At 40.4% G+C, this 23929-nt stretch overlaps 1 protein-coding gene and 1 pseudogene across 1 annotated transcript; both read right to left on the bottom strand.

The window, feature by feature from the left end:
* Positions 1 to 917: 917 nt before the first annotated feature.
* Positions 918 to 8087, bottom strand: LOC102894542 (annotated as a pseudogene).
* A 13533-nt stretch (positions 8088 to 21620) lies between these two features.
* On the bottom strand, positions 21621 to 23063 carry LOC102894292 (C-C motif chemokine 3). The gene is made up of 3 exons (XM_006925150.1): positions 22997 to 23063; positions 22209 to 22323; positions 21621 to 21756 (listed from the first exon to the last, which is right to left on the bottom strand). Exons 1-3 carry the CDS (start codon positions 23061 to 23063, stop codon positions 21621 to 21623), a joined length of 318 nt encoding a protein of 105 aa, XP_006925212.1.
* Positions 23064 to 23929: the final 866 nt, after the last annotated feature.

Here is a 23929-nt window from a genome sequence, read left to right as displayed (position 1 = left end):
GTCTATTTTCCATGTCCTAGGAATTTTTTTTTTCAATTTTAACAAAGGATTTATTTGCTAGATCCCCCAAAAGCAAAATTCAGAAAATGCCCACTCTTCCGGCAAGAATAATTCTACAATAAAACATCTTCAGTCATCATCCTCTCCTCCTTTCTCAACATGTGCCCTTTCAGTGTCCATCATCACAAAGCAGACACACTTCCAGAAATACTCTGTAAAGGCACATGGCAATGTCCTACTCCTACCGCTAGTATACCTCCCAGCAGGTTAAGTGGAGCCTTTTCTATAGCCTCTTTCTTTAGATAGAAATTTATCGAAAAGTTTTCTTTTAACAAAATATTTAAAGATCCCTCCCCTTCCTCCCCTTGCTCATTCCACTTCAGTTATCTACTGGAAAAGTACAGAACTGAAAAGATTTTTCTTTCGCTGTGATCAAAACACTGAATCTTGAAGAATATCTAGGTTACTAATTTTTTGGGTTATATACCTAGAGATCTACAGAGGAAATCAAACCTCAAGTTCTGCTGCTTGCCAAAATGTATAACAGAAGAGAAGATTTGACTAGAACAGCTGAAAAAAAACTAACGGTCAGTCATGATGGAGCAAAGCAGGCTTTTTCAACTATCAACAGACTCTACCTCATTGATCACAAATCCTGCAGAGATCCAGAAAAATCTGAGTCTCAGATATAGAATATATTTCAAAGAGAGCCAGCAGAGAGTGTTTGAGATATATGAACAGAGTAGAATGCTGGTGAAGGCACAGAGCAAAGAATCTCATAGAGCTTTTAGTGTCATTTTCATTTAATAATCCAGTAGTATAGCAACTTAAAGACCTTGGCTGTGATCACACCAGGAGTTTTTATGGAATTGTTGTAGGAAACATAAGTGGCAGCTGATATTTCCTGGCTCACTGTGCTAAGTGAGCAGCTCCTGCACCAACTCCTCAGGGGGACCTGGATCGGGCATGTAACATAGGTATTTCTTGCTGGATGAGAGCTCTTTGGTGAACACTCTTTTAGGGAAAACTTTCTTGGCTTCCTCTTCAGGGATAGTTGGAAGGACCATCACGCTGTCTCCATCCTCTAATCAGCGGGGGTGGCAACCATCTTTTCCACTGTCAGCTGGAAAGAGATAACTACTCTGAGAATCTCATCAAGGTTCCTGCCGCTGGTCACTGGGTAGAGGATCGACAGCTTCAGTTTCTTATCAGGACCAAAAATAAACACCACAGGAGCTGACACAGGCATACCCTTTTTGTCCTTCTCTGCTGAGTCCAGCATGCCCAACAGGATGGCGAACTCCTAATACTTATCGTCAGTGACGGAAAAGGTAACTCTTCTGTGGGCTCCTTACCATAGTAAGCATCAATATCCTTACTATAGGCAAGATGGTCTTCAGTGCTGTCTATTGAAAGGGCAATCAGCTTAACGTTCCTCTTGGCAAATTCTGGTGCCAGCTTTGCAGCTCTGCCAGGCTCTGTGGTACATACTGACGTGAAGTCCTGAGAGTGAGAGAAGAGAATGCCCTGTGAGTCTCCCAGACAGCCATGGAAATGGATGCGGCTGATGGTCATATTGGCCTTGACGTTGGGGGCCTCGTACCCCAGAAGGAAACCTCTGGATGTGGAAGCAGTGGTGATGCTGGAGAGCCATCTCCTAGGGATTTGATGAAAACTCTAAACTATAGATCTTCCCTCCTGCCATGCACTCCTTATCTTTGGTTTCTCCAAAATTATTGTTTCCATAGGTTTTGGGCTAGAGGAGTTCTAAATGTGGGTGGTCTGCCACCTTGTACTGAACACACCATTAATTTCTAACCTGGCCCCACGGGTTCTTTCTCTTTGTAAAGAGATCTTTGAACCCAAATTCCTGGCCAGTTAATAAGAGCCTATCAAAAATATCAGAAAAAGCAAACAATTACCTATCCCTATAAGTAAGGAAATAAACTAATAGCGAAAGAAAATAATAATGGAAAATTCAGTTTAAACTGCTTTTCTCAAACAGTGCAGATTTATTAACTTCCATAAAGCAAAAAGTAGTCCCAAACCCTCAATACAATCCCATTTTGTCCCCATTTGATGACTCACTGGTAAAGAGCACCTGCAAGTCATTTATCCACTTACTTATTTCTTCCTTCATTATTAGGTGTTGAGTAAGAGGATGGGAAGACACCTTAAAGTGACACATTATGCAGGCACAAAGCTAGGCTTATGGAGGAAAAACTTACAGCAAGTTCCCCTCATCCCATGGAGAGGCATTATCCAGCCAGGTACCACTGGATGCAGCTTGGGGAATACTTCTGAAGAGATATCCTGCCCCTGAGTTGCTTCATAAATTTATAGGGAAGTTCGGAGGGGGGAACCAACTGGTCATGGAGTAATGGGAGCTTTCAGGACTGGTCTTGCTGGGAAGAGAAACATCTGGAGTTTAGATGCCAGGTGCCCTGGGATTTTGCATACTAGCATAAGTATTACCTTTTCTTAGAAAGTAAATGTTTTGAACTTTATGGGTCATACAAAATCTCTGTCACACCTGCTCAACTCTGTACTTATAGAACAGAAGCAACCATGGGCAATATGTAAACAAATGGGCATGACTGTGTTCCAATAAAACTTTATTTATAAAAATAGGCAACACCTGGTAGAATCTTGCTGATCCAACTTATTTTTAGGGTAAAGATTGGAGTCGGGAGATGCTGCCTGGGCCATCAGCAAAGAGTTTGCCTCCTAATTCACCTATCCAATACTACTTGGCAGTCTTGTGAGGGAGAAAAATATTAAAGAAATAATCACATATAACAAATATATAATTTTAAAACATGATAAAGGATTAGTTATTGGATTTTATTAAACAGTATGACTGGAGACCAAACTTACACTAAGGGTTAAAACAGATCCTCTCTAAGGAAGGATCATTTAACTAGGACCTAAAGGATAGGTGGGAGTTGGCCAGCTGAGAGTGGGTAGAATTGAAACCCTAGGAGAGGAAATAGCATGTGCAAAGGCCCTGAGACAAAAACGACGATAATGCCTCTGAAGTAGCCAAAGAAGGTCAGTGTGGACGGAGCACCTAAAAAAGAGAGAGGGTGGGGCAGGATGAGTCTCAGGAGGTAGACAGGGGCCCAATTATGAGGCATCTGGCAGGACATGTTATAAGGATTTTGGATTTTATTCTAGGTACAATGGGAAACTCTTGGAAGATTTTCAGGTGGTCACAGTGGAGAATGGAAGGAATAAGAGAAGAAAGGAAATGGAGAGAACAAGTGGACATATTGTCATCAGGGTGAGAGATCAGGATGACATCTGTCGGTGTGAGTGTTTTCATGTCTACAGGTATGTTTGTGTGTAGAGAGCTATTTGCAATTACTTTGATTTTTAAATAAATATTAGTTCAGTAGAGCAATAACTTTAAAAATTAGTTTCCTATAAGCCTTTTGCTTTACCCATCTTAACCTATTTATAAGGCCAGCAAAATTGAAGAGGTCCTGATTAATGCTGAACCAAGTAGACTAGACTGCCCTTAAACAAGCAGTCCTATTTACAACTTTGTTCATTAAATTTTTGTAAACAATTTAAGCCGCTTTTATTAATGTAATATATTGAATTTTTAAAAGTGCTCTGCATGTCCAATCTAACACTCAGGACCTCCCAAAGTACTTCACTCCTGTAAATAAAAACAAATTAAACTTATAAAGGTGGAAAATCAAGTTATATAAAACATTCCAATATTCTCTGTTAATTTAGCCAAACTTTTTTATATAATTCTACTCAAAGTCACAAGTATAAGATAATTTAATTACACATTTTTATTGGAATCACAAGGATAATCTGTTATGTACAATAATATACCATACTAAAATATATTATAAATGCTTTAATTTCCAAATCATATAGATAATTCCAGTGATTACAAACCTATTCCTAATCTTTGCATATAACTTTTAATATTCTGAGCCTGATTTACATCTTCCTATCTATGTTTAATTATGAACTTTCTGAAGCTTACTCTCTAGGGTACTGTGTGTTTATCTTACACAAATTGAGATTATTGGGCCAATTATTTATGGTTTCCACCAGATTACCATCCTGGCACCAGAGGTTGCTTATTGGCTAAAAGGGGCTTCAGATACAGGCTCGTACACTTCAAGAGTAATTCCTCTCCACCTTGACTGGGCACTTGGAGCTCTATCTTGCAAGTCGATGTCAACAGGAAGCTTAGAGTTCACTTCTTTTAAAAAAGGTTAGTGTCTTCTAGGTTCTAATTATGCCCTCGAGTGATTCTTTTGTTTGACCTGTGTAGGCAGCAGCCAGCACCTTCACTGAGGATGTAGCAAACTTTCCTCATGGCTAGGCTAGTTTTTTTTTTTCATTTCTTTAGTTGCTTAGGACATTTGTTACCTTCCCCTCTGGCACTAATGACACTAATGCTTATCCATTAGATCTTTCTGTAATTTTCTCTGATATGTATAGATGGAATTTTGCATTCCCTACTAAGGTTATGACTGACTTCCTTCAGCAATTTCTTTCTGCATAATTGAATTCTGAATTTTCATGGTTTTTCTTACTGCCTGGGCACCATTTGTAGATGCCTGATTCGATTCTGTGTACCTGCCAAACCCATGTTCAGTTCTGAGGCACATCATGAGGTCATACAGATGAAAATTTGGACTGGGGTGATGGTGAAGGAGCTTAAGCAAATGGATTTGAGAGAGATTTTGGCAGAGCTGACAGAATTTGTTGATGGATTGGATGGGGGGATGAGGGAGAGGCCTTTCAAGGATGACTTCCTGTTTTCAGCTTGAGCATCTTGGAGAATGGAGATTCTATTTCTTGAGAAGAGTAGCTCAGAAAAGGAGCACAGCATATGGCAGTTATAGTTCCACATTCACAGGATTCACAGGATCTCAGTATCTGTTCAGCTTCTCGCAGGGCCAAGCACCGCAGGTAACTAAGGGGAAGAGCCACACCTGAATGGCAGCAGGAGCGAACTGCCATTGTACTCTACTTTCTGTAACCTGTCCTGCAAAATTCATTAGTGGCTATCCCCCAGCTGGGAAGAAGCACTCTTTAAGACAGAGTTGTTCCAAATGTTCTCTCCCGGAAGCCCTCTCTGCTTCAGGCATGTTTCTGAGACTATGTGACTTCGTTCGTTCATTCATTCATTCATTCATTCATTCATTCATTCAACAAATAGTTTCCAGTGTCTACTCTGTACCAGGTGTTCTCTAAGCATTCAGGGTAGAGCAGTGAATAAATATCAAAAATCTCTACCTCATGAAGTTTACATTCTAACTTCAAGGAGACAGATAATAAATACATAGTACAACACAAGTTGACAAGTGCTATGGAGTCAAAAAAATCAAGTAGAGAAGGAGGTTGAGGAATTGTGCGGAGAGAGAGGTGCTACATAATATAGGAGGTTCGAGGAAGGCCTTCCTGATAAGGTGGCATTTGACCCGGAGGAAGCTGACCAGATATGGAGGAGGAGTACTCTGATAGAGGGAACAGGCACAAAACCCTGGGCCTGGGTCTTGCCTGTTGAGTTTGGAGAACAGCAGGCATTGAACTGGAATGGAAGAAGCTAGGGAGGAGGTAGGAGATGAGGTCAGATGTTATGGGGGCTGGTGGGCAGAATCTTGCAGGCATTGTAAGGACTTTGACTCTGAGTTAGGAAGCCATTGGGGATTTTTGAGCAGGAGAATAGAATGATCTGACTTATGTTTGAAAAGGATCATTGGCTATTCCGTTGAGAGATTACAAGCATGCAGCCGCTAAGGAGGCTATTTCAGTCATCTTGGTGAGAGACAGTGGGTTGTGGAATAGCAGGGGAGGTGGCAGTGGGTGCTCAGGTTTTGGATGTAATCAGGTACAACATATGCGAATTGGGAAAGAAAGAACAGAATCATGAATGACTACAAGATTTTGTTCTAAGCAGCTGGAAAGATGGACCTGCCATTTTCTTAAACAGGGAAGACAAAGAAGAAGCAGATTTGGGGACTTCACTTTTGGATCAGATAATTTTGAGAAACTATTAGATACCTTAGTGGAGATGTCCAGGCTGGAGAGGTATAATTTTGGAAGTTGTCAGTATGTAGGGGAATATGGAAGCTGTGAGTCTGGCTGAGATTGCCTGGGAAGTGAGATCGACAGAGATGAGTTAGGAGGAACTGTGCCCTGCATCCAGGCTGGAGAGGTATAATTTTGGAAGTTGTCAGTATGTAGGGGAATATGGAAGCTGTGAGTCTGGCTGAGATTGCCTGGGAAGTGAGTGAGATCAACAGAGATGAGTTAGGAGGAACTGTGCCCTGCATGGACTTTATAGTAAAATGGGAGTAATGATCTCTACACCAAAGGAATGTGGGGATGATTAAACGATGTTGTGCATGTAGTGGACTTCGCACAATTCTTGGCACATAGTAGGTGCTTCTTTAAGTTCCTTACTTCCCCCTGCAGGCAGACACTTCCACCTTGCTGGTGGCCAGGTGGCTGTGGGTTACCTGTATGACACGAGTATCATGTCTTTGTGTCCCTGCTGCTTAATCTCTGTCTACAGCTGTGGTGACCAGCTTGGTCCTCCAGCTTCAGGAAATTTTCTGTGCCCAACAGTGCACCGCCTTTACCCCTGTGCTCCCTCCCATCATCCTTCCCAGAGACCTTAGGCTTTCTCCAACCCCTCACTGATTCTTGTCCCTTTGTCTTTAGGATTTGAGCTCCACAGAAATTTTGATCACATTTTAGTGTGAATGGAGGTACAGAGAACTGGTTTTCAGCTCTCTGGGATTTGCGTGAGAGACGGAGCCCAATAGTGTTAGGGCTCTAAGGACTGGAGCTGGGCCTTGATTGGGGGGAATGTGAGAACACCAAAGATAGACTTTGCTAATTTCCTTACTTTACTCCTGACAGTAGATGGTCCCCATACCATACCACTACACTCATGGATGTACAGAGATTTCTTACCTGTAGTGTCAAATAGCATCCCTCTTCCACAGGAGCTTAGGATTGAAGGAGAAATCCATGAAGTGCCTTCCCCAAGGCCTGAGTTAGAGGGCAGGGCCACACCAGAGTCCCCAAACCGCTTCTCCAGTCTGCATCTAGCAAAGCATGGTCAGGCTGGTGTCAGCCTCAGCATCCAAAAACAGAGTATAGCACCTCCTGCCTACCTCCCCTTTCCTCCTCGTACCCACGTAACCTGGCTCTGTCTTTAGTTGGGGTAGTAGTGGGGGTTGGTCAAATTTCCAAAGTCATTGTCACATCAGGCATCAAGGAAAGGGGCCAAGGGAGCATCTGAAGAGATTGCAGGACTTCAGTGGTTGGGACAAGAGGCTTTGGGCAGGGAGGACAAGGAGGTGCTATTTATACTAGGTCTTGAAGGGTAGACAGAGAAGTAAATGTTTTAAATGGTTGAGATGGGGGAAGAGCTTTCAAGGAAGGATGAGTTGTAGCCCATGCATGGACAAAAGGAATAAGGAGGTATGTTAGTTATGTGCCTCAACTATCCAGTTCACATGCAAACAAACAATATTTAACATGGTTGCCTGTATTTTCACACCGTTCCCATTATCTAAGGTCCTGAATAGTTACTTGTTTTCCATACCCCGAATCTAACTCTGCCCTCATCATTCCACTATTTAAATTAGTTGATACTGAAGTGTTTAGAAAAGTACCTGACACGTAGTAAATATCATAGAGGTGTCTGTAAAATAAAAGAAATATTTTATTTCTTTTGTTGTTTTGCAACAGAACAAATTTAAACCACCAAGTTCTCTTTCTATAGCACAGTTTTATTCCAGCCAGGTGCCTGCAAAGGGAAGACAGATGCTACCTGGGGATCAAAGCATCCTCAGGCCCCCGAGGTGGGATATCATGGCAAAGCTTCAGGAGAAAGCAGAATTCATCAGAGCATGAGAGCAAGAATGGGCTTCATTTCAGGACAATGCCCAGGGACTGCCTAGGGCTGAGAGAGTTGGTTAGGGAAGGAGGATAGCTCTGTGGCCTCTTCTCATTTCCTTGGGCTTTGGTGGTCCCACGGCTCCCAGATCGCATGACTTGTGGTTCAGGTATCTTGATGTACTGTGGCACCCAGGCATCACTGGGGTTGGCACAGAACTTATATCTATTTTTGATAAGAAAGCTGTGGAGCAAGAAGGAGAATGAGAAACTGAGAGTCAGCAGCCAGGAGAGGAGCACATTTCACTCCACCCCACGCTTTTCCCAGTGTGAAATTCCCCCTCCCTCTCTCTGTCAATGTGGCCCCTTGCCGAGAGAGACCTCCGCCCCTATGCCCGCTTTACTGCTAGTCTCTCTTGTTTCCCGGGGAGTCAGTGAAGTCCCCACCAGGCAGTCCCCACTAGTTTTCTCTTCCCCAACTCCTTCCTATCCACAGGGACCAGCTCCCACCACCTCCCTGCAGGCCCAGCTTGTGTGCGGAAGTCCCCAGGCGCCCCTCGGCAGCCTCCTCCTAGAATCCCAACCCCTTGCTTCTGTCTCCCAGGCCCTGCTGGTTCTCAGCATTTGCACCCCCTTCCATTGTTGGCTGGGTTGTACTTACACGACCCCAAGCGTGTAGCACAGGTCACTGGTCCTGTCATAACTTTTCACAAGACGGAGTGGGATTTTTGGAGAGGTATAGGAGAAACAGCAGGTAGCCTGGTTGTTAGCTGGTTCTGTAAGGTAGAGAGCATATGATACTAAAGACTTCTCTGCAAGGAAGCTTAGACCTGTATCTGTATTCCAGGGAGCACTGGGGAGGGCTGAAGCGGGAAGAAGAGACAAGACAGGAGCCCATGGGAGAGAATGTGGCCTGGCCTCTCTCTGGCAGTTCTTCTTCCCCACATCTTAAATAATCTTCCTTTTACATCCGCCCCCACCCCATCCCGCCCACACACACTGCCAGGCCTCCTAACCTCTCCTTCTCTCAGACCCGCCCCAGAGCTGGGATGTGACTCTGTGGCCATAGTGTTTCAAATTTCTGACAGTCTTTGGGATTTGGGAATAAGAAATCAAAATTCCTGGGAATTCCCCAAATCATAAATTATTCTGTATTTTTCATAACTTTATTTTCATGTTTTTAAATATTAATGAGTGATGATACAGTAAACATGATAGGGTTGTACTAAAATTTTTGGAGGTTTTCTATAAAAAAATAATAAATGCAAGATTTATTATGATGTCTATGTGTTGTGACACAATTATATATTTAATAACATGTCGAAGGTTCTCTTATAGATACAGTTGGTAATAGAAAACGTGACAAGAAGGGAACATTAACACAAAAAAGTGTCCAATAAAAATTGAAAAAAATACTACAACTATTTAATAGTTAAAGTATTTGAAAGTTATTATCCAAAAATAAAAATTTAAAACACAGGAAGCATTAATTGCCTCATTTGTAGTCTTTGTCTTTGTTTTGTAACATATATTCCAGACATAGAAAATTTTTTCCATTTTGCATTGATGTTGGCCAGATTGTTGAGACAGTGTCCAAAAGCTTCAGGTTGGGTGTTAGAGAACACAGTGCTTCGCATAAACTCATTTCCTTTTTTAACGATGGGCATATCTTATCTGTTTGTCCTGACTTTGATTTTTCCATTCAAATTGATACTGCTTTTGCTAATTTAGATTTTATATACAAATTAGCAAATGTTTCTGGTTTCATTTCCCAGCATTCCATGACATTTATGTATTTTCTCTTTGTATTTCTTCTGTTAAACCATTTATAAAAAACTGTAGCCAATAGCAATTACTCAAAGACTGGGCAATGTCAGTGAACATTATTGTTCAAATAGTATAATATTCATATCGCCTAGTAAGAATCACAGTTTCAATTGCCAACTTGAGGACATACTTTGCTTCTAAATTCTAAAACTTGTTATTTCTTGAAACATCACTTATATGATTTGTGTAAAATGTGCTATATATACAAACTCATTCATATTTATCTAGCAGTGGACAGGGCCATGAACTCATACCTGTAACATGGCAATGGCTTCAAGCTGATGGACTGTGACTTCTCACCTATGTTTTTGAACTTCATAAAAATGGAATCATTATTATGATGCATTCTTCTACCGCTTTTTTTCTGTTAACGTTATGCTTCCAAGATTCACCCATATTACTGTTTGCAGGTATAGTATGTTTGCTTTCACTCCTGCTGATATTGCAGTGTATGAATAACTATGATTTAATTTTTCATTTGCCCCTTTTTATGTTTGCTAATGCCAGCAAGGCTGCTGTGAGCGTTCTTGTGCATGGTTCCCAGTGTACACGTGCAAGGGTATCTGTGGGATGTGTCTAGGAGTGGCTATGTGTACCTTTACTTTATAGGTGACAACAGTCTTTTCTAACAAACGATAAGAGCAATTCACACTCCCAGCAGCAGGGTGTGTGTATCAGTTATTTAATATTGAGTGGACATAAAATACAGATTGAGAATGAAGAGTAACAACACAACACACTCCTGCATCTTCTCTAATATTAATACTTCTCAAATTTTGCATTTAATTAAATTTTGAGGGAGCAGCCCTGGATGGAGGAGGGTGTCTGCCTAAACCCAGCTCATTGAAGCCACTGAAATCCCTTGTGTGACTGAAAGGAAAAAGGTGAAGAGAAGTGAGAGTGGGTCATGTGATCTCTCATGAACATTTAGTTAATAACACAATTCAAAATCAAAAAGGAAATAGAACCATAAAATAGCATACCTAAATTTAAAATAAATGTAAACAGAGCCCTGGAATTTGTCTGGAAGCGGCTTCTGAGGTCACAGGGGCTGTGCCTGGCTCAGGACCCTGTGCCCAATCTGTTCACATCTCTAGCATTTTCCTTGTAGGTTCCAGACCCCCTCAAAGATCTAATTCCAATTGTTTATGTATTCCTGGACCACAGCTTGCTAGGGCTGCCATAGACCTTTCCAGTCTCTTATATGGAGGAAGCATTGGTGAGAGGGAGAAATATATAAAAGGGAACAATTTAGCAGCAGAACGCCTGTGGGATATCCTCTCTCTCCCTCCCTTCCCTCTCCTTCCCTTACTGGGATCCAAAAGACAGTCTATTTTCAGAACCAGGAATATTCCAGTGTCCCTCAACTTTTTTTCATTGCTCATAGGGACTGACTTCCTTCTGCTATCCTCTCCTCTCCTCTATTCTCTGCCTGGAGGGAGCTCTTCCTTGACTTCCTGCTAGTCCTGAGCCTATGTAGAAACATCCCCGGAATCACTTCCTGAGTCCTGCACACCTGGCGGGGCCCCAGGAGGCTGGGCCTTCCCAGGATGGTGCCCCATCTGCCTGTCTGTGCCTTGCTGCTGTGAGTTCTGCTCCATTTCATGTCTTGCAGGTTCTCTCTCTCCGCAGGGGTGTGCAAGGGGCCCGGCTCTGACATGGTGCCAGGATGGGAGCATCAGCTGCTGGTCTCTAATAGGAAATTTGTGAGGAGACTTGGCGAGAAACGTATGAGAAGCAGCAAGTATTTATTAATTTTTATTAATCTTTCCAAATGACCAATTTTTGACTTTGTTGATTTTCTCTTTTGTTGGTTTTCTGTGTCATTGCTTATCAATCTTATTTTCTTACTTATTTTGGGTATAATTTGCTCAATTTTTCCTAGCTTACTAAGGTGGAAGCTTTATTAATTTATTTCATGCCTTTCTTCTTTTCTAACAAAAATTTAAAGCTATAAACTCTCTTCTAGGCTCTGCTTTAGCTTCATTTTTTAATACAATGCGTTTTTATCATCATTTTGTTCAAAATGTTTTTTAATTTCCCTATTTGTCGTGTGGGTAATTTAGAGTTGTATTCTTTATTTCCAAGTATTTGAGAATTTTCTAGGCATTTTATTGTTATTGATTCTAATTAAATTCCATTATAGTCAGAGAGTATACTCTTATTTTCATTCTTGGATATTTATTGAGACTTATTTCTTTGCCAGCATATAGTATATCTTGGTGAATGTACCATGCACATGTGAAAAGAATATGTATTCTGTACTTGTATTTTCAGCAGTTGATTATGTTATGCTTAGCTATCATTTTATACTTATCTTGGTTGGGGTTCCTGATCTTTGTGGCTCTGTAGTTTGATGTCTTTCATCCATCATGTCTTCAAATGATTTTTCTTTCTCATTTTCTAACTCTCTTTCTGGTACTCCAAGTATATGTATGTTAATTTGTTTGATATTTTCTTACATATCTTGTATGTGCTCTTTTTTATTTTCAACGTTTGATATTTTCTTACATATCTTGTATGTGCTCTTCTTTTTTACTTTCAATCTTCTTCACTTTTTGTGGTTCAGTTTAGATGTTTTCTTTGACCTGTCTTCAAGTCTACTGATTTTTTTTTTTCTTTTCTCTGTCTAGTCTGCTGTTAGCCCAGGCAATGCAATCTGGATTTATAAGATCTTATTTTTCATTTCTAGTGTTCTTGTTTGTTTCTTTTAAAAGGTTTCAGAGTCTGTGATGAAATTCCCATCTCTTCATTCATGATGATCACCTTTTCTACTAAATCTTTACTCATTTCTATCAGTTTTAAAAAAGTCTCCATTTGATAATTTCAACATCTGGGCCATCTTTAGTAATATTTCTATTGAATGTTTCTTTTTTTGATCCCAGGTCACATTTTCTTGTTTCTTCCTATGTCTCATAATTTTTTTTATTGTGTTGGTTATTTTGTATAGAACAATAGGAACTGAGGCAAATAATATACCCAGAATAAGCATGCTTCTTCTTTCATGCTGCTAAACTATAAGGCTAATTCAATCTGATCTATAGTTGAGCTGGATCTGGGCTTTGTTGCAGCTTTAGTTTGACTCATTTTTCACTGGCTTTAAATATTCTGAGGGGGAAAGGTCAAGACTTATATTTCAGCAGAGTTTGAGATCTGGGCATTGGCAAGTTCTCACGATCTCTAAGTCTTGCCAGCTTTCTAAACCATAGAAGATCTTTTTAATTTATAACCCATTTGCCCATCTGAGTCACTGGTAATTTTTCTTTACAATACTGCTTTCAGCTTTCTACACCTCAGGAGATTTCTTTTTGCTTATTTGCTCTAACCATAGAGTTTGAAGGGCAGCTGCCTTATACTCTGTGAAGAGGTAGAATGTCCTAGAGGGGTTTCTCTATGCTCTCCTACCCACTACCTTCAATAGCTAAATGCTTATAATGCCTTCAATAGATTTATCTCAGCTTTCCTGCCATGCTCTCAGCTTTTGGTAGCTGAAAACATGGAGAAAGTTGGATGAGTTTCTTTCATTTGTTCTGCCTCCTGCCTTTGGGGTGTAGTTGCTCTGAAGTTGGTGGAGGCCCCACACATCTCAGGGGGCTCTCCCTCAGATCTGCTGCCCCAACTGTGAGTCTGTTCATCATGATCTTTGTGAAGACTGTAGGAAAGAGGTGGCAGATGGGTGCACATTTCCTCTGTGTCTGGAATTCTAATCTGCTATGTTAACCCACACATAGCTAGTGGAGGTTAAAGTTCTGAAGGTCACTTTTTGGAGTTTAGTACATTTTGCTTTATTATTTTTTTTTCATTTGTAGTCTTGTGTGCGTGTGTGTGTGTGTATGTGTGTTTGTGTGATTATGTTTACTAAGGTATAGTTTAAATATGTATAAAATTGACCATTTTTAAGTGTACAGTTTGATGAGTTTTGAAAAATGTATAAAATCATGTAACCATCACCACAATCAAGATTTAAAATATTTCCATCACTCCAAAAAGTACCCTTGTATCCCTTTTGCAGTCATCACCTTCCCTCATCTCCAGTCTGCGGCAACAACTGATCAGACAACTGTCCCTATAGTTTTACTTTTTCCACAGTATTATGTAAGTAGAATTATTCAATACACAGCCTTTTCAATCTGGATTCTTTAGCTTAATATTACGCTTGTGAGATTTATCCATGTTGTTGCATGTATCAGTAGTTGGCTTCTTTTTGTTGCTAAGTAATAATCCTTTGCATGGATGTATAGTCAGTTCTGCTATAATGCTTATTTAGAGAATGAGAATTTATTCCAATATGATTGATATATTAGGAAACAGTTTGAGCCTAACACAGATTCTTCCATTTGCTTACATATGATTTTATCTGTGAAAAAACAGTGGGTGAACAAGCCTCACAGGAATACACAAAACACAGACATTTCAAACACCTACCAGCTACTTCAGTTTACCAGACGTCATGAGCCACACGCATCTACAACTGAAGTTCCAACTTTCTTTCTGATTTCAGATAGCCCTCCTTCTACCACTTTACAATAACTCACAGCTGCAACCCTTCTGACTCTCACTTCTACAAGTAAACTCCAGGTTTTTTTCAAAGTAAAGTGCCATATTTATTGTAGTATTTATATTAACTATTTAACGTGGGCAAAACTGTACTATCATTTTAATTAGATTTCTGTATTTGAAAGTGCACTGATACATGTTTGAGTGTTGTGTGCTCAACCCCATTTCCCTTAAGTCCTGTGGTTTTTATTGCATAATTTGGCATTGTGCAGTGATTTTTAGGAATACATGTGTCATTTAATAGCAGAACTGACTGTACCACAATTTGTTTATCCATCTACCACTTGATGGACTTTTGGATTTTATTTTGAGTAAAGTTTGGAGAAATTTTGAATAAAACTGTTATAAACATTTGTGTACAAGTCTTTAGACATATAGATGAAAATAGTAGAAAGTCAGAGGGGACAAATATAAAGATCCTGATATGGATGGAACCTTGACCATGTCTGTATATAGGAGAACTTGGCATGGAGTTCACTCTTCATTTATACTCCAAACCCTCAGCTACCTGTTGTATTTAGTGCCACCAACATATTTATTTTCAAGTCTAATAGTAGTAAGAAAGGATAATGGGGAAAGGTAAAATGTTTATTTCTTTTAGAAGCAAAATTATAATATTTAATACACTTAGATATGTAATATGTCTGTTATTTTCTTTATTTGTTCTTAACTTATGGAGAATATAAACCCTTATATAAGCTATGTATATCTTTTCTGAAAGTGGGGAAGTAGTTGAGGATTTCCTGTCTAAGTCGTAGAGTTCTGGTGTAATCTTATCAGTGGTTATTCTCCTTTATTTTCCAGCAGTAGGCAGCATCACTATTCTCTGTCATTTTGAAATTTCCTGTTGTAATTTACCAAGATGCTGACTGGGATGGATCTTGTTGCAAAAAACTGTTGTCTCATTCAAAAAAGACCATGCCATATATCCCCTGCAGAGAGGCCATCCCCTAGAGACAGATGGTGCCTACTTCTCCCCATACCTCTGGTCTATCGAAGCAGGAGATTTTATTTTAGGGACTATAAATTATGGTTTAACTTATAACATATTATTTCAGCTTTGGCTTTCCAGGATGCCATCTCCATCATAAGGCATGTTTCATTGCAGTGGCATGTCTCCTCTTTTTTGTTTTTTCCTCACTTCTCCAGTTTTCCTAAACTTCCCCTTTCATCCCTCTAATCAGTATTATTGATGTTCAAAAAAAAACCCAAAAAACCAAGCAACACAATGGCCATGAGTCCAAGCCTTACTTTTAAACAAATAAAAACATCTCTGTTATATAAAAGGTTATAACATAGTACAAAGATCAAACATTTGTTGAAAAATGAATATTTATAAATTTTTATTTGTTGATGGATTTGGTCCAATGTCTAGAGAGAAGATTTAATGCAGTCATTCAGTGTCACTTTGAATCACTATGAGATTTCTTAGAGGAAACATTCAATAGAAAATATAATTCAAAATTGGAAATATATAATAAAGGTGAAATAACTCAAATAAAATTTAAGTATGGAAGGCTCCAAAGTTTGGTTAATGGAAGGTAGGGTTTAGACCTATAAAAGTGGTAGCTTTTGGAGTTGCAGGTACCATTCTTGCTCAAGTCCTTGCTCCCCAATCTACTGATGGATTTGGTTCTTTCTTTCTGGACCCCTTAGATTCAGCTTCAGATTCCTGATGTACACCTTGACCCAGGCATCACTGGGGTTGCACAGACCAGTCAACCTCTTTTAGTTTGGAAGCTGTGGAGAGAAGAATAAAGATTAAGGAGGAGATAGCCAGCAAGGAAACTTCTGGGCTGATGGTGGCCCTTCCATCCCTCTTTCTGATGTGACATCTCAGGGTCAGTCACTTTCTTAGAAATCAGCACCCATACCTCAGGAGCCCCAGTTTCTCTGAATATATCATAGGGATCTCCTCATACAGCTTCCCTCCTGCTGTTACTTCCTCCCCACTCTTCTTCTGCACTCGGCCAACTTCTCTTGGTTCTTTATTAGCTCTGGACTGGCTCAGAAGACACCCGAAGGTCTCTTTTGTACCTGAGATGGGTCCAGAGATCTGGGTATTACATAATTGTGCCCAGTCTACCCCCCTATATCCATGGGGGCTGCTCCCTTCCTTGGGGTTTCCCAGTTTCTCATCCAGGAATGGGCAGGAGGGATGGCTTTTACACAACACTGGGCTTAGAGCACTGGCTGCTGGCTTCATAAGAGTCTGTAAAAAATCTTGAGAGATCTTCCAAAGGGTATAAGAGAAGCAGCAGGAGGCTAAGGAGTCAATACCAATGGTAGGAGGAGGCACAGCAAGAAACTGAGTCATTCAAAGCTAAAGTAAAATCAACTTCTCCTTGCCCTCTACCCCTGAAAAGATGAGAAGGAACTAGGAAGACATAACATTTCTTAAAGTTAGGGAACTCAAATGAACTGGGGCATGTTCTTTTTTCCTAGAAATTCTTTCTTCCTTCCTCCCTCCCTCCCCACCCTCTTTCTTTCTTTCTTTCTTTCTTTTCTTTTCTTTTCTTTTCTTTTCTTTTCTTTTCTTTCATAAAGGAAATCCATCTAGCCCATGATGTTACAGCACAACAGCAGAGCTCAAGCTGGGATATCTCTTATGTCACCCAAACAACAGGGTTTGGAGGAAGAGCTGACATATCTAAACTTACCTGCATCAATGGTAAATAAATAGACCTGGAGTATGCCTCTTGCCAATTATTCAGTGAATTTGACCTAAATTATCTTATTTATAAAGTGGAATTAACCTCTCTTGTTCTCTCTCTTTCTGAACGACTTGGTAGAATTTGATAGTCTGGACCCTTTTGAAAGAGAGACCAGGGTGATTCAAATCCACATGTTGAGTGCTCTATTTTCACTCAAGTGATCTTTGTCATCAGGGCATGTTTGATATAGATTTACCTGGGGCTAGAGAGGGTGACTTCTGGAAAAGACAGAATGGATGGTGGTCTCCCATAGTATTGAGGAGGTCTGGGAGCAGGGGGTCATGGTGAATTTCAAATGCTTCTGTAATGCTGGCAAGAGGTTCTGAGCTTGAGCATTAACACAGCTAAGAGAAGACATGGACACTTGCAGCTGGCACCTCCTTGGGTTCAGACCATTACTCCTTCTCTGGTATTGGAAGGTGGAAACTGGAGGTGATTGTAGGGGAAGAGTTTAATCACAATGTTGGTGTCATGCTGTGAGTTGCACAATCCAGTGATTGTCAATACCCTTTGGTTAACCAAGGGTTCAGAGTAATACTTGCAAGAATAGCTCAACTTCTCCATTGGTTGGGGGCACTTCTGAAGAAAATATTTGCTCAATTCATTGAGATCATTCTGAAGAAATTATTTCCATAGTTAGTGGGTGACAAGGAGTTGGTATTGCCACAGGCATCTTTGCAAGGACAGCTGTATCTATGAACTGTGGGTCAACTGTTTCTCTCCCATAGAGCAGAACATGCTGATGTTCCTTCACAACTGCTCTGGCTACGCAGAAGTGATATAAATGATGATGTCACTACAGTCTAAGTCATAAATAATCCTCAGCAGCTGGAATGAAAGAACCTCAGTCTAAGATGGCTTCCTTAGTCATATGTCTGATGCCTGGGCTGGGATGGTTGAAGGTTGGCTCAGCTGGAGCTATCAGCTGGAGCCGTCTACATGTGGCCTTCCATGATAGCATTCTTAAGACCCAAAGACAAGTGTTCTCGGTGAATAAGGTAGAAGCCGCATGGCCTTTTATGATCTAGATACAGAAGTCACATCGCATCTCTTCCACTATAAACTATTATTGATCAAAGCAGCTACCAACCTGTCTAGATTCAAGGAGAGGAGACCTAGATCCCATCTCTCCATGAGAGATGTGTCAAAGAAATTGTGGCCATGTTTTAAAATCACTACGGTATTTTATCTGTAAATATTTGCATTAGTTTCTTATTGCTGCTGTAACAAATTATCACAAATTTACTGGCTAGAACAACATAAACTTACTCTCTTACGTTTTTGGAGGTAAAAAGTCTGAAAAGGGTCTCACTGGTTAAAACCAAGGTGTCTATAGGGCTGCATTCCTTTTTGGAAGCTCTAATGTAGAATCCATTTTTTTTTTTATTGTCTTTTTTTTTTTGGCTTCTGGAGGCTGCCCACATTCCTTGGCTACACCAACTTTGTGATTACATTGGACCCACTCAGATAATCGAGGATAGCTTTTCCATTTCAAAGTCAGTTGATTAGCAGTCTTGATCCCTCCTTGCTCTGTAACATAACATATTCACAGGTTTCAGGGGTTAGCACGTGCACATCTTTGGCAGGGCTGGCGGTGGGGACATTATTCTGCCTACCACAATATTTCAGTCCCTATCTTAAAAATAAGGATTAAAAAATACAATCACAAAACCATTGCTTATTTTCCATCTGTATATCCTCTTCAGTGAAATGTCTGTTCATGACTTTTGCCCATTTTCTAATTGAATTGTTCATTGTTTTTACTGAGGGTTCTATGTATATTCCAAATATAATTCCTCTGTCAAATATATGGTTTGAAGATATTTTTTCCCATTCTGTACTTTTTAAAAAAAAATCTTCTTGATAGAGTCTTGAAGAACAAAACTTTAAAATTTTGATGAAGTCTAACTTATTAACTTTTCCTTTTATGAATTATGCTTGGTGTCAAATCTGAGAACTCTAGGTCTTGAGATTTTCTCTTTAATTCATTTTTTTTTCCTAAAAATTTTATAGTTTTATGTTTTCCATTTAAGTCTATAATCCCTTTTGAGTTAATTTTTGTGTAAGGTGTGAGGTTAGGGTCAAGGTTCTTCTTCTCCACCTCTTCTTCCTTCTTTTTGTCTATGTATGTTCAACTGTTCCAGCACCATTTATTAAAGAGGCTATCCTTCCTTCCTATTCCTTCTGTAAGTATTTGGTAGAATTTGCTTATGAAGCCAGTAAGATATGAAGATTTTTTTTGCAAAGAATTTTAATTACTGGTTTAATTTCTTAAAAGAAATAGAATTATTTATATTTTCCATATCTTTTTGTTACATAGTCTTCTTGTGTCAGTAAATTATATTCCTGATAAGAGAGAAAAGGGATTGTACTTTAAAAGAACAGCAAAATTTTGTAAGCATTTATCATCCTGAGCTGGGGAAGTACCCGGGGATTGAATTTTGAAGATGCTTAATTAAAGAAGCTGGGACACAAGAATAGATAAAGGAGAGCTTATTGACTTGGTGATACTCTTTCTGGAAAAAGACTGTAACTTCCTGATAAAGATCCCAGGGTTTGGTGCAAATTTGTTTCCAGGAAAGCTCCAGAAGCCTGGAGAAAGCAAGGCTTGTACTGAATGAAGTTAAAATACCGGAATTGTCATGACAGATGGCGGAGGAAGGGATGAAAAAGTTCATGGAAGTGGGCATGCTGGAGTGTATATACTATGTGAGGCTGGAAGACCCACCAATTATATTCCATGGGAAGGCCCAGAGAACACATTGTTCACCAAAGCTATCAGGATTCATGGATGAGACGGACACCAGCATCTCTAAAAAGTTCAGTGGTATCTCTCCTCTGTAGGCCAGGGCTGATAGTGGGAGTGGCTGGCAATAAGAATGATGCCCTCCCTCCTCGAATCTTCAAAATCATATCTTCATTAGTTTTGTTGAAATTTTAGCCATTATCTCTTTAGATACATCTGCTGTCTAATTCTCTCTCTCCTCTCATTTAGGGATTCCAATTAAGCACACAACAGATACCCTACGCTATCCTCTGTGTTCTCCTATCCTCTCATTTATATTTTCCATTCTTCTGTTTCTCTTTGTTTCATTTTGCTGTGTTTTAACTTTACCTACATTTCTTCAGTTGTGATTAATATGCTGTGTTTTTATTTCAGTTATTGCATTTTTCAGTTCTAGAATTTATTTTGACTTCTACAAATCTGCGATGATACTCGTTATAGTTTCCAGTTCCTTGCCAAAAAGTTCAAGCTTTTTTTTTTTTTTTTGGTGGGGGTGGGGGTCGGGCATTAGTTCCATCAGCATCTGGGATCATGTTAAAAAAATTTCAGAGTTTGAGATTTTCTAGACCATGCAGGTGTCTGAAGCTGGCCTCCTGTCTGTTGAAGGGCTGGTTCACTTCTAATTTACTTTTACTCCCAGGACATCAGCCCAAACAGAGAATGATTTCTTAAGGTCTTTTCATTTGGGCAGCCCTGGACTTTCAGTTTTCCTCCAGCTCATTGAGGCTGTGAAAGGTCCAGCTCACCTTCTCAGACACCTCTTCCAAATTGCAAACAGCCTCACTCTAGAAGAGGCATCTAATACCAGGCTCACATCTATGGATCTGTCTTCTCTGGGATCTTAAACTAACAATTCCTTACTCCTTGCTTGCCTAACTAGGCTCTCTCTTATCAGGGAGTTATGCATTCCTGGTAAATCTGTTTCAAGTGGAACATAGGCACGTTGAGACTATTTCCTAGTGGTTCGTTAAGAATGTGGGACTTGCTCTGGTCTGCAGTTTGACCCCACATTACTAGCTATGTGACCTTGGGCAAGTGTCTTAAGCTCACTGAAACTGTTTCCTCATGTGTCAAAGGGGGATAATCAGAATATATACAACACAATGATATTTTGAAGATTAGACAATACATGGAAATCCCTTAGTATAGGGTGTGGTTCATAGTAAGTCCTCAAAAACTGTTAGTCTTCATTCTTAAGAAAGCTGAATTTATAAAAATCCATAAATATGCATGAGAGAATGCTTTGCTTTAGTGTTCATTTATGTGGCGGATTTCCCTGGTGTGTATACATTCGCATTTGTCTTTAATACTTTGCTTCTTTTTAGCCTAGGAGCAATGTGTCTCTGGTGTAAAGCCTGGTGTCATTGGAATGACAGTCATCCCCTTTCTCTTGCCTTCCCTTCTTACTCAGATGCCTCTAATCATTCCATCTCATTCCTCCAGACAATGAAACTGATTTATCAGAAGGGGGAGAACACAAAAGAATAGCCAGAAGTCCAAGATTTACTTTAGAAAACAAAAAGAATCTTTATTATCCTGACAGTTTTAACAGAGTAAAGGGCTCATACAAACTCGATAAGCATCTGTTGATAGGTTTGGTCCAATGTCTACCCAAAGACAGGAGCACAATCATTCACCATCACCCTGAATATGAGTCAACCACTGAATGATTGGGAAAGGGTTTGGGAATAAGAGGATGTTATATGATTTCTCAGAGAAAGCATCAAATTGAATAAAATGATTTCTAATATTTAACACCTTATTAAATTAAAGAAAGGTTTCGGAATGCGGTGAGTGGATGAGGGAAGGAGTCGTAAGAGAGGGAACTTCTGGGGTTGCTGGGCATTCCCCTACTTTTGTTCCTTGCTACCCTCTGGAACGCTGGACCACCGGACCAGTTGGGGATTCTCCAGGTGGCTGATGTATTCCTGAACCCAGGCATTGTGGGGATCGGCACAGATATGCTGGCCCTTTTTGGTGAGAAAGCTATGGAGAGAGCAGAGGTATTATATAGGGCATGCATGATCATCTGTAGCCCCTCAGCTTCATCCCTGTGGGCAGCTTAGAGCTAGTCCACCTTATCAAAGATTCATCTCCAAACCTCAGATACTATCGGTCCTTCTGAGTGACTTATGGACATAACCTAAGGCTACCTCCTTTCTGCTGTCTCTTTCTCTCCTCTCTTCCCTCTACTTCTGGGCACATCTTCCCTGGCTCCCCGTAGGTTCCATTTCATGTCAGGAAACAGCCCCAGTGGCCTTTTTCTGTGTCCTGCATGGAAAAAAAGGCCCCCAGAGGGCTGGGCTTTCCCAGGATGGCTGCTTATCCACCAGAGGGTACACAAGTGGACAACTACTCCCTGCTCAGACTCCTACGGACACTCTCCTGCTCCCATGTCCTGTGTCTCCCCAGGGGTGAGCAAGAGGACTGGCACTTACATAACACCATGTTTGGAGCACTGGCCACTGGTCTTAAAATAGGTAACCACACGTCCGCGGGGGATCGGCCGGGACGTGTAGGTGAAGCAGCAGGTGGATGCCACGTTAGTCTTATCTGTGGGGGAATAAGAACAACAGGAGTTTCTCAGGAGCACAGGCACGCCCGAGAGGGTCAGACAGAAGTAGAGAGAGACGGCATAGCTCAGCCATGAGACTTGAGGGAAAAGGAAAATGGAAATAATTTGACTTTGTTTGTTTTTCATTAATTTCCTTAGTCTTATCTTTGGTTTTGTCTCTTCATTTTGGTCTCTATCTTACTCTACAGGGAACCAAACTCTAGATATCTGCTTCCTTTTCCTAACTCTTTTTGGAGAAAATTTATTATTTAATCCATTAAATCATAAGATAGCTGAGGGAAAATAGGGACAATTCTTGCAACTCTGGGGAATAGCTAAGGTAGGCAATTCTAAAACTTACCAGCACCAACGAGATCTAAATAGACCTAGACTCTACCTCATGCTAATAACCCAATAAATTAGACTTTAATGACCTCATCCAAAAGGTGAGATAAGATCTCTCCTAACTCCCATCCTGCAGCCCAAATCAATAGACTTTTTTTTTTTTTTTAACCCTCTTGAGGAAAACAAGTGTCGTTTTTGAAACCCCATTCGAGATTTTCTAATTTCCCACGGAGGTTCTCAGGCCAGAGCACTTGGAAGATGTGGTCTGACTTCTGTCCAGAGTTCGGGGAGCAACTGTCCTTAAAGGAAACTAGACAATATACTCACTTTCATCATAGGAGCAGAGGGCCATAGTGCAGAGGAGGACAAGGACGGTAGCACCAAGGACCTTCATGGCGCTGGGCAGGCAGAGGAGTGTGGGCAGAACTGAGATGGGGCTTTGGAATTCTCTACTGCTGCCTTCTTTCTGAGATCTTCACTCTCTTTCCTCCTTTTATAGGCAGCCCTGGATAGTGGGAACATAGAAATCGGAGGTGCCTAAACAAGAAATTTTAAGTATAGTGTTGTCATGTGAGTCGTACAACACAGGATTGCCTAGGGTTACCAGAGAGGTTTAGGGTAAACACAAGAATGGTTCAGTTGCTAATTTGGTTGGAGTGCTTATTGAGGAAGTTGTTTCTCCAGATGAGTGACCAGGAATTGACATGATCCAAGGATCATGCTTAGCTGTTTCCTGTTCACATGACAGACATCTCTCTGAAGTAAGTGGTCACAGCCCCCTTCCATAGAGCAGAGCACTTTGATGGGCTTCACAGTGTTCTGACCACATATATGTGACATTTGTAATAATATCACTGAGTCTCAAGCAGTATAAGCCAAGCTAGCCACACCATAGATGGAAAGAACAGAATTGGGAAGCCTACGCTGGATGTGGATCAGCAGCAGTCTTAACACACGTCCACACTCTTTGAACAAGAAATTCTACTTCCTGTAATTTATCCTATGGAAATGAACTCGCAAATGGGGAACATTTTAATGACAATGTTGTTTGTTACAGCTTCTCTATTGTTAAATAAGTGACACCAAACTACACACTCCACAGTGTTGGAATGATAAAGTAAATCCACTGAGGGACCACTAGCCAGCCTCTTAAACAAATAGAATGACATGAAAATACTTAATTTTTAATATTAAATATTAACAAACAAGATGCAAAATTTCATATGTAATTTTATTTCAAAAATCCTGGGAAGAAAATAA

Source organism: Pteropus alecto, unplaced genomic scaffold (genome assembly GCF_000325575.1).
Source record: "Pteropus alecto unplaced genomic scaffold, ASM32557v1 scaffold98, whole genome shotgun sequence".
Taxonomy (NCBI): domain Eukaryota; kingdom Metazoa; phylum Chordata; class Mammalia; order Chiroptera; family Pteropodidae; genus Pteropus; species Pteropus alecto.
Note: the sequence above shows the minus strand (reverse complement) of the source record. Positions and strands in the feature narration are given on the sequence as shown.